The 12363-nt window shown below is 33.3% G+C and overlaps 1 protein-coding gene across 1 annotated transcript in view; it reads left to right on the forward strand.

Moving 5' to 3' along the window:
- Positions 1-592: 592 nt before the first annotated feature.
- LOC148626403 (neuroligin-4, X-linked-like) overlaps positions 593-12363 on the forward strand; it is a 75991-nt gene continuing 64220 nt past the window's right edge. Inside the window, exon 1 of the mRNA XM_088570367.1 lies at positions 593-1293. Coding sequence (XP_088426493.1) covers positions 861-1293 — 433 coding nt within the window. The 5' untranslated portion in view covers positions 593-860. The remainder of the gene's footprint in view (positions 1294-12363) is intronic.

A 12363-nucleotide genomic window follows, 5' to 3' on the forward strand; every position in this document is an offset into this window, starting at 1 on the left:
CTAGTTTTATTCAAAACATACATCGATCTTGATTTGTAATCAAATCTAACTATGGTACCCATTGTTCACTGGTCTGACTAAATTATTTCTTACGCATTTGATGTACTTCAATGTTTAATCAATTTTTTTCTGTATTTAATTATGTTGAACTTTCTTTTTATGTCTCCGTTTTTGTAACAAATTTTACCGCATGTAACATTTGGCGTCTGTTTTCGTTTAATTCGCCCCAATCCATCATCCAGTCGTTTTATTTGTAAAGATACATTAGGGAGCAACGCTCAACTAAATAGAGCATTTTGGTTCGGTACAGTAAATGAAAAGCATATTACACTAATGAATATTATGCTAATTTTTCACTTGGGAAACCAATGTTCAAATTATGTATACATATACAACATAAGTATAAACAATTTTACGAAGGCTGTTATATTGAACTGCCCAAGCTTATGCATATCTAGTCAAAATAAATGGCAAGCTCTCCTAAATGAAAATTAGCCTTTGATTTTATTGTGAAGCGACTCAGCGCAAATCAAATCAATGTGAAGACTTCTGGTGATATATAGACGCAGTTTCTTAAGCGTAGTTCAGAGCTCTCTAATCTGATAATCCTATAAAAATCATTGAAATGCAGGGCATGTGGTTCGGGTTTTACTAGCATTCGGAAAATGTCGGAATATACATTAGGACACGGTCATTAGAATGTTAACTTCAGCTGATATAAGTTTCTTGAACTAGTTGGATAGTGTTAGGTTCACTCCATGCACCGCGAGTTTTATTAAGCGTGCTTTTTGGCGGGAGATCTTTATCTGTTTGGCTGAGATCATTTTACTCTGAGGTCTTTTTTCTGCATCTAAACGATAATGAAATTTCGAGGATTTGCTCTGGCAATTACTTTGATTGACCTGATAACTAACTCTCAATCCGCTATTAGGACTAGTAGATTGAGATACAGAAGGATTAAAATCAGAAATGGATATATTCGAGGTGTGACAATTAGATTTCCGTCAGACACCCACCTTAGAAATGTTGATACATACCTAGGAGTCGATTACGGATCTCTGAAAAGAAATTTCCTATTTAGATTTCTTCCTGCTTCAAATGTTATCCCTAACAAAAAGGCAGACTTTCTGGACAGTACTGCTTTTAAAGGTGTTTGCCCACAGCCAGTTCAGAAGAATGTGATTCGGAGTGCCAGTGTTTACGTTACGATGGAGGAATATCTAAAAGCAGCGATGACCAGAAGTATTCAAACAGAGGATTGCTTGAGTCTGAACGTGTACGCTTTTGATAAAGGTAAAGAATAGATCTAGTCTGTTTTTTTTTTTTTGGTTTTTTTTAGTTGTTTGTTTTTTGTTTGTTTGTTTGTTTGTTTGTTTGTTTTTGTTTTAATATTTTGACTTACAAAAGTCTTATGAAAAAGTAGATTGAATCCGTTAAAATGAGGCCATTATTCCTGTTCATATTTATATCTAACTACCCCCCCCCCATTTTCAACCAATTTTTATTCATCTGTATGGAATTTCAGGCCAATAGGTGCGCCGTGGGTGTTAGTACTCCTGAATATCATATTAGTTAGTGGTAAGTGTGACCTCGATACACAACTTGAAATATTATAAGTATATACTTAACTTGTTACGAGTTATATAAGTAACATTCGTTTAAAAGTGTACGTAGAAAATAAAATGAAACCAGTCTAAACCAAAGCCGGAATAATCCGAAAACTTGTCTAAACCAGACTCTTGTAAAGTCCATTGTTATCAATCAAAAATTCAATTTGAACTTTTGGAAACCGAACACGTTTCTTCAACAAAGTTTTAAGTCAAAAACGGGTTCGGTTAGGACAGACAGGTTTCACTGTATGTAAATGTTAAAATTCTTTGTGATGATCTGTAGGTAAAGTCTTGTATTTACAGTGACGCCTGTTTAAACTGAGTCCCTGTCGGACTGAATTCTTTGTTCCTTGAAGACAAGAGTTCGGTTCAAAAAAGTTCAAAATGCCTTGGAATTGTTATGCAGGGTGGTGAGAAGGAGTCTAGTTTTGACAGGTTTCTAGTTTATTTAGTATGGTTTATAGAGGTTTCACTGTATATCAAAATATGCTCGTTATTCCTTTCAATTCCAACCATTGACTTGAAAAGAAATGTCTTAAAGATGCAACAACCATTTCATACGCTGCCCCCTTTTTGGTATACACGTTAGATGTTGACAAAGATCTTAAGTAAAACACAAATGGTACGGCTTTTTCTACATTCATGAACTAAGATATCAATTGATTTATTCCATATTTATGGAAAACCAGTTTAAATTTTTGCTGTATATTTAAGGAATGACTGGTTTATTTTTCGGCCTATGAAGAAATAACCTCAACACACGGTGCACATTAAAGAACATAGCAGATTATTTTAAAGTGTGCACCACGAGCATTGAGGTTACTTTAAATAGACCGAAAAAATATAACAGTTGTTCTTTTTGATTTAATTTACGTACCAAAATTCAACGAGTAAATCATTAAAAAGTTTAATGACGTCATAATCATTACAAAATTTGGTTTATGAGATGATAGACGAAATTTTCATCCTATCAGAAACCGTGTTACTTCTCAAAATAAATTATAAAGAAATAACATCAATTACTTGAATAACCTACGGTGCAGTTTATTTTTACTTATAATTTAACTGTTATTTTGTTTCCATAAGATGATAAAATTTTATCATGCTAAAAACCATGTTAAATTTAAAAGTAAATTATTAATTGACAGTAAGTCACAACGTCATGATAGGCATTATTACATAATCTTTGTGTACGTTTAGAGGACACAATGACTTCTGACCTATGGCCATATCTCAAGTAGGAATGTCAGTGATTGATTGATTGATTGTTGGTGTTTAATGCCCAAGCAGCAATATTTCAGCTATATCCAGGCGATGAGCATGAAATGGATGAAAAAATGAAAATGAAATGATAATGAAATGAAAAATGGGATTTGACACAAGGACAACTGGGTCAACAAATTTGATTGCCACTGGAAATAGGGAGAGGTAGGTAGGGTCAGACAATTTAGCCTCCTGTGGCGGAGCGTAAAGGTTCCTACATCAATAGAATACCACAATAGGGTTCTTTAACTTGCGAGAAACGTGGCATATTTCCCAACACGTTGCACCACTGCGGTTTGCGTTCAGGTTTTCCGTATTATGGCCTGACGACCCCAGCATGTAACTTGCCAGGGATACCACCTGGAGCACATGGGAGGAGCGTCCTAGCTCCCGGCCAGTGTTTTGAGCACTGTTTAGTCGTCTTTTACGATTTTACGACAAGCTTCGTGCTGCTGCCCGCCTATTCTTTTGATACCCGGACCCGCGCGGGGCTAGAAATGTCAAAGCATTTCAAAATTTAACACCTCCGTAAACCAAGTAAACCTAATTTTCATGCATACAATTAATTAAAGTACAAATCCATATAAAATTCCGACACCACCAACGGTAGAGGTATTTCAAGGTACAAAAAGAATCCACCAAACTAATGATGCGTTTTCAATTTACACAGGCCACGTTTTTACGTTACTCTAGTCCTTTCAGCAAAGAGATTTGTGTTTTGGGGAAAACATTTATCTCTGTCTTAAAATAATTAAATTAAGAACAATAACTCCTTCAAAATGGAAATTTTATGTACATTCTGTTTTATTTGTATCTCAAACATTCAAAACCGAATAACAATCTAAAACTGGTCATTTGGTCTGTAACTGTTTCGAAATATGAATGAGAAATTAAAAAAAAATGTCTTTTTTGGTTTTTTCACATGCATATATCACCCCATGTCTGTTATCTAAAAGGACTGATACTTAAATGGCAGTCCTTATAAAAATCAGACAGGAGGTGATTCAAGGATGTGAAAACCCACCGAAATTAGTTATATGTTTTGCTCAGAAACATTTCACATAATCAGCCTTAGTTTTTTATTTGGTCTAAACGCTTTTGAGATAAAAATTATAATACATGAAAAATAGATAGTGCACGAAATTGGCTCTTTGCCAGAGTTGTCGTTTTCATTTGTCTGATTTTTTAAATATTGTTTTCGGAGATAAATGTATGATTTTCTCCGTAATGCAGATATGAATACAGAAATGATTATCGTTATGTAAAAAAGTAGCATGTGTATACTGTAAAAGCATTGTTTGTTTGTAGGATTGCTACACCATGAATCACTTTACTATTGGCAGTGTCAGAATTTTATATGGACTGGTACTTAAATATTTAACTGTACGATATTCATCACCCATTACACATACTGTACATTACATAATAGCCATAAAGCATGATTTTTCTTGTTCATAATGGGGCAATCTTTGTGATAGTAGATGATAATATGCCATTAATAATCGTTATATGCAGACTGAACATATCTAAGTATAACACTAAATTGAATTAATAATGACTTATGAAATGGAATACACTGTTTACGTCTATTCATGTGGTAAAGTCTGTACTTATCCCCAGAGTTAATGTCTGGTATTAATATTTGCCTATACAGACATCGAAACAACAACATAAATATGTCAGTGTATCCGGTCACTTCGTTGTATAAAAACGTCAAGATAAGCGGACTCTTCCTTGTAGATGTTTCTATTGTTCAGATGAGTAGGAAGCAATAGGCTACAAGATGTCATTCTTCGCTGGATTAGGTAACTAAACGAATAATGGTAATTTGCCTCGAAGTGATTTAAACAGCTATTTATGTAGAAATATGTTCTCCGTTATTCAAATGTAGCCTACTTTATTACCACTTAACAGCCCAACTTTGGGATCTGTTGGTCAAAGACTTTCAAGCTTACATTGACAGCAGACTGTGTCCATACAAATATTCACCTGAACCTTCGGTGGTACGAAAGAGTAATCAAGGGAACCAAGGTTATAGCGGTAATCAAAAGAATGTAATCCAGGAACAAAGACCAGACACGGAAAACAGACACACACAACAAAGAACATAAAGTAACTAAAATCATATATACAAAGTAACAAAAGTAAATGAGAAACTCGGACTCCACTAAAAACTGGGAGCATGGACCAGATGCACCGGTAGGGTAAATGTCCTCTGCTTTTCTAGAAACACCCGCCGAGTTGCTCATAAAAAGCCAAGTCCGGGGTAGACAAACAAGGAAAGGAAAACTATGACCAGTTGAATAAATCAACCAAATATAGGAACCACACTGTCTTTGATTTGGTTATTTTGGTTTATTTATTGTGAGTACCTACTTCCTTGTTTAGTCGTTATCCTAAGAATATGTCCTTTTCATTACCATTCGAATCATGGTTCCCTTGATTACTCTACATTTAACCCAGCACGCTAGCCTTTCTATAGTCGTACTCAAAGTGGTACCAGTTTAATGCAAATTGCCATAAGTTAGTTGTAAGTTTTAAAGGCACATTCGTCAATAGGTTCTCCTGTCTCACTCCACTGGATAAGTGGATGGAAGAATCAAAAGCATCGAAAATACATACGCATGTCTCTGTTCCCTTAGTCAAGTAATTGCGATTTTGTTCTCTGTTAAAATGACCAGTCCCGTATAGACATATATTGCGCCGATTGCCCATTTATTTTGCATACGTCAATTGTTGATATGTATTCTTGGATCGGATGATATGTTCATAAGCATGGTTTTGTTTTTATAATACTTTGATCATATTTCCGAAGACAAGCCACGCAAAAATGGCCGTTAAAATGTTAATCAACCCATCGTTATATTTCGTATCTACGGAAGGCTATTTTGTTAAATCTTTTTTTTTTAGCATAACCACACCAGATCTAATCACCCATAATGAATTGATGTGATTGATTGGTCTAAGTGTCAGACTTTCACATTATACGATCTATTTCTCGATTTTAACATTCTAATCTGACAAGAGAGGAGGATGAATCGTCATGATCCTCTCTTTATTAGATTAGAAGACACGTCTTGTTTAAAAGTTAATGATATTGAAAAAAAGAAATTAACTTTTTTTTTCAGTGACCGACTAAAATAAATTAAAAAAAGCTAAAAGTGTTCACACCGTTTTGGTCAATGATACCAAAAAGATTAGTTCATTAAAGACAAGTAGATAATTTGTTGGTAGTGATACAAAAATGATTGAAAGAGTAATTAAGGGAACCAAGATTCTAACGGAAATCAAAAGAATGTTATCCAAGAACAACTTCCAGACATGAAAAACAGACACATACGAAAAAAGACCATAAAATAACCGTAATAATACATACAAAGTTACAAACGTTAATGACCAACTTGCACCCTACTAAACACTAGGAGCATGGATCAGGTGCACCGGTAGGATAAGCGTCCTAACATGTGAAATATGTACACTGATTTTAATATTAAAATAAAGGAAACACGACAGTCAAGAAACTAAAATGCAGCCAATGAACTGGTGTGAAAAAGTAATATAGTGTTGGTCACCATACATGCATAATTAAGTATATGTAATTGGTCGGCGAGGATACAATAGGTTCCCTTTGGTATACTGATTAAGCATTGTTAATAAACCTTACACATTGGTCAAGAATATTGTTGATCACAATTCATGCATATATTTTCAATAAAATTTAAAAGTATTCTAAGATAAGTTTGGGACCTGCTCTTACGATATGAGCAGTGTTTCTACCGACAACTTGAAGATAGGATTTTACCATGTATGTTTTGTGAGGAAACAGCGTAATGATAACTTAGAGTTAAAAGGTTGACAAAAAACATTTTATACATAAGATTGCAGGTCATAGGTCGTTTTAAAGTATTTCGTAGGAGATCATAACTTTTTCGTCAATCAACAGCATTTAGCATTTCATATCATTCGTGAAAAATAAAAACAATATCTTTGTAAAGAAAGATCTCGTTCCTTTGAGATTTATCTGCAACTGATAAACAAAAAGTTACAGACGATTTTGCTGCAATTTGATATGAAATATTACAACCTTTATAAAAAAAAAATAAGACACTACCTCACCACATTATGCCTTAGTAAACACTAGCATTATGTTTTTCTTGAAACCCCAACATTCCCATCATATAGCTAATCATCTTGATCGATTACCCCCTCATACAACAGAAGTACAAAAAAGATATGAACGTAAAAACGTAAACCTACAATAAAATTACGGGACAGAGTTTAGAATTAGATTACTTTAAAAAGCACGCATGTCTTCAGAATCATTAACGCTGAAATAATAGACTCGGGCCTGTTATTAAGGAACTTGTTTTTGGATGATATATTGAACTCGAACAAGGTCACGGAAGTTTTATATCTCTTTGTATTAAGCAAAAATGCCATGATAGATTTATTACTTTTTGTACACACGGGATACTTCGTTCACTTACGTAGCAGTTTAGTTTGGTTAAAATGTATAAACATGTATTAGTAATGATCGTTATGCTGATTATTTTTCCCTAGAGAAACGTCATCAAAATAGGAAGCAAAGACCATAGATAAAATCCATCTAATAAAGTCAGTCCCTTTTACTGGGCTTTGTCATGATACGGCTAATCATTATAAGATTAAAAATTCCTTATAATGGCAATTAGCCCTGGCTTAAGTGCAGCAGCTCTCCACAAATCAGATTGACGTGAAGCTTATCGTAGATAAACATGCTGTAATACTATTGTCTTGAAAATCTAATTGTTCGAAAATAATTTTTATGTTTCAAACGGTATTTTATGGGACGTTCTGTCTCTTTCAGGTGTTTTTAGAAAATATATATGTAACTAAAAATTACAGCAACAAGAAAAAGAACAAAATAAAAAATAAAAAAAATCATTTGACTGTAAAAGCTGACATGATAACTTAAGACTGACTTCGTTAAACATATATAAACGTATATAAGTAAATTAAAGAAAATAATAGACATTGTAAAGTTTTTACGCTTGACAACAACTGAATATGATGAAACATTTGCTATTTTACTATTTTGGTTAAAAGGTGTAACGGGAGAGCATGATTTGACTCACAAAATTATACTCCACCACCGAGGATTGAACCCTACAGCGCTCGGTGACAAGCCAGCGACAAACCGATTCGGCTAAAGAATTAATCCTTTAGCCAATTCAATTAACTGGCTATTTAAATCTCACTACCTACTACAACGCAGGTAGACGGCCACAAAGGTGTGGCCATCATCAAATGGAGTGTTGATATTTTCACGCTTATTTCTTTGTCATTTTATAGATATTTAAGTGGTCCTTGTAACCAGTGGTTGATTATTTTACTTTGCTATATGCTTTAGTTACCACTGCTATACACAAAACAACATGTCATTCATGGCGTAATACGACCTTGCAACTATGCTAATCTTTTTCTTCAAGCATTTTTAATAAATTTTAGTGAGTGACTGTTTACATGTAGGGTATTCAAGGAAAATACAATTAAGAAAGGAAGGAGAGTTGTATCTGGATTAACATCAGACGGAACAATATATAAAGATTGCTTTGTTCCTGTTTTTGTAAAACATACACTCCAGGGAAATCGAAATAATGAAAGCAATGAAGAGATCAAGCGATGAGACAGCATCATGGAACCTAGACAATACAACAGATAATTAACTCGTAACGATCAAAGGGATACAAATAAATAAAACTGCATTAAACAAACAATTAGAATTTAAGTAAAGACGGAAACATTGATGGGACATATGATTATGGATCGTCGTGACTTAAGACAATATATATTTAAAAGCTTGGATATATTTTAAAGTAAAGTCTTTTTATTCATTTTTTTATTATTATTTTGCATTGCAGTGTTTACCTTGTATTTCTCTTGATGTATTTGTTCATGCAATAATACACGGGGCTATTACATTTCAACTACCGTCTACAAAACTGAATCTGTTTAAGTATCAGTTTTTATGTCGGACAGGAGGTGATTCATGCATGTCAAAAATCCCACGGAAATCACTTTTATTTCTAATTCAGAAAGCAGTACAGACCACTCAACAATTTTTGTTTTTATATGGTTGCAAATGTTAAACTGTGGAGATGAATATTACTTCAACTGTACATGTAATTTGCTAAAGGTTATCGTTCTTGATTTGAATGAGAGGTGAATGTATGTTTTTTTTCCAAAATACAGGTCTGTATTTAGACATGACTATATGGTGTATGTTGATCGAAATAGCATTGTTTGTCTGGTGAGTTTCACAACTTGAATCACCTTTACCATTGTTCTATGGATAGGCATTCACCATAGAAATATGCAAGGTAGATTCATGGGTTCAAAGCACGTATTTTATTTTTATATTTCCAAATTACTATTATGCTTTATACGATTTACTTATATGTTCAAGAATCGTAATACTATTATGATTCTTCTAGTAGTAGGAACATATTCAATGAAATGCATTGATTTGTTTTACCAATCAGCGGATATTGCTCTTATTTTTATAAGTACATTCTTATATGACCACGTCCTGGCGATTCTATTTATAGAACAATGGGTTGCAAAACATATTATTTAAATATGGTGATAAGTAATACTAAATATATGTTTATGCCAATAATCTTAGACGTATTTTGTTGGATACTTTTTATTTCTATAAAATTGTCTATATACGCGAAAGAAATGGACATGTTTATCCTCATTTAATCAACATACATTTAGATTAGGTCAATGTATCGGCCTTAGACAGAATTCAAATTAAGAATATAGAAGATTCCAGCCCCATTTATGATATGAAATGTTGAAAAATTGGCTCTTAAGAAGACGTTATTATTCAGTTCACATGTCTCCGACTCATATCACCATAAAGGCTAAGTTAAAACTATTGGGCTTGAAATTACTTTTCCTGGAAAGTTCGAATAAACAAAAGTTAGTATATTTATCAAATCATGCTTCTTTAAGAAGTATTCGAGTTACAGCTTCTGTTTGAAACGGTTATTAGAACTAAAGATATAAGTATTGTCATGACATGTTTAATTCTTTTGTTCCTACACACAATTCTTCCTCCGTTTTGTTTGTTTTTTCTAAAAAAAAAGACTTTTTTTATTTTTAATGACAATAAAGCTATTTGTTTTGGTTTGATATTGGACATGATTAAAGAAATTACAGTATACGATGTGAAGATACAATTAGCTAATCTAAAAATTGCAACCTCGTTTGTACTTCATTAACTGCTACTAAGCAGGTAATTCTACTCCCAGTTTGAATGGTACGTTTTCAGAGTCGAAATTTGTGTATGAAATAATAATGGATAATGAACCGGTGGAAAAAATGAAGCAAAGCCTTTAAAAGAAAGCACCTCTGATTTAACAGGTGTCACTTCACTTGTACATGTGCAATTTACATTTAGTATCCATGAACTTCATTCCGATGTACTGCAATTGTTTGTAGAAAGTGAAGGTTTTGTTTATACTCAGTATTGTAGAGGTATAGAAGCATTAAATAGTTTAATTTGTTTTTCTGCTAAGAGATTGTTTTGTACTTAGTATTATACAAAACAAATATGTCTTCCTCTACCGAATTTCATAAAACAGGAAAATATGATCCGCTGATTTTGTCGGAGTTGTATCCCTTTGAACTTTTGAACAGGGTGAGACATACGTTTTCGAAGGCAACCAAACTCTTCCGTTTTAATTTATATTCACCAGCTTTGAATGCAAGTTCATGATAATTTAGCCGATGAAGTTCTTCAAGGCCTAAGATATTGTAACTGATAAAAAAAACATGTATATTGATTTTTGGTTAAACCATGGTACTAACCTATTACGTTACTATTAATTTTACATTGCGATATGATCGATTGTATAAATCGGGCTTAATAAATTCGTTATTCGTTATGATTTGATGAATTTTGGTTTGTTGGAATAGGGTCAACATGCCACATTTCTGGTCGATAAATCTCTGATTTTCGGATACTACATATTTTGTCACTTTATTGACAAACATATTTCTTACAAGAAAACAAATAGAAAAATAATACAACTGTATTAATACTATTTTGATTTATTCCGAACATTCTCTTATGTTTTGATATGATTTCATATTAATTAAAAGAAAACACGCTCTGGGTTTTGTTGGTTGTTGAAAAGATGTTTATTAGTTTACGTAGATCCACAAGACTCAAAAAGAAAAGTAATAAGACACTTTTTTTAAATGTATCCATCTGCACCATGAAAACATATTTGTTCAACGTGTCATAGTTTCTTTTCGTTTTTCATCTACCATGGACTTGATTTTTTATGAGCAACTCTCCGGGTTTTTCCAGAAAAGAAGAGGACACTTACCGTACCGGTACATCTCGTCCATGTTCCTAGTTTTTAGTGGAGTCCGAGTTGCCCATTTATTTTTGTTACTTTGTATTTTTTATTTAAGTTATTTTATGTTCTTTGTTGTGTTGTCTGTTTTCCATGTCGCGTCTTTGTCCTTGGACTACATTCTTCAGATTTCTGCACGAATCTTGGTTCCCTTGATAACTCTTTTTAATGCGGAATTAATCCTCTGCATAGCAATACATATTTTAAATTCATACTTATCAATTAATTCAGAACACATTGCTATATATATATAAACCTTATTTATCATATTTATCAATATTTGCAGTTTTTCAAATTTCAAAATACCTAAAACTCTGATGAATCATTCCATATATTTGACGTGGTAGAACCTCTCTTAAAGGATTTGGCTTCCTATTTCGACAGCTTGGATATCGAGTAATTCTTGTTTACAATTGGTATTTGGATTAAGATCATATATATTTTATTACAATGTGGTAATGCGTCTCCTTGGGTTGATGTCACTGCTGGTGGACTGAAGACTTAGAGGATATTCACAAGTCTGACCTCGAATTATAACAGATTTTATCTATCATATGAATCAAAATTTGCAGTACTACAAATTCAAATACCTAAAACACTTCTTGTATACAACTATTTTTTTTATTAAGATCTTCATTTATATTTGATTTGTAATGCAGTTGATGAGAGGTTACTCCTTGACACAGCATATCGAGATATATAGCCTAGCTGGCCGAGTGGTCTAGGGCGCCGGACTTTGTGCAGGCGGTGTTGCCATAGATGTCACAGCGGTACAAGTTCGAGTCCCGCGGAGGGAACGACCAAAAATTTGAATCGCAAATTTGACAGTTCTAACATCGTTGGGAATTTATATGATTTGTGTTTTTGTAATTAGCATATTTGATGTTGAGCTAGAATATGATAACAGCCATAATACATATTTTTGGTTTTGTTATATCCGTTTGCCCCAAATAAAAGTCCAAAAATAGCATTATAGAAGTGTTGTCATACTTCATGCTACGTATTTGAATTTTGGCGCATACTATAGTAACAATGCAAACCGAAAGTGCATACAAGAGGTGAATAACCATCAACACGTT

This window comes from Perna viridis, chromosome 2, assembly GCF_037379345.1.
Source record: "Perna viridis isolate PV_CMFRI_1.1 ecotype Kerala chromosome 2, ASM3737934v1, whole genome shotgun sequence".
Classification (NCBI taxonomy): Eukaryota; Metazoa; Mollusca; class Bivalvia; order Mytilida; family Mytilidae; genus Perna; species Perna viridis.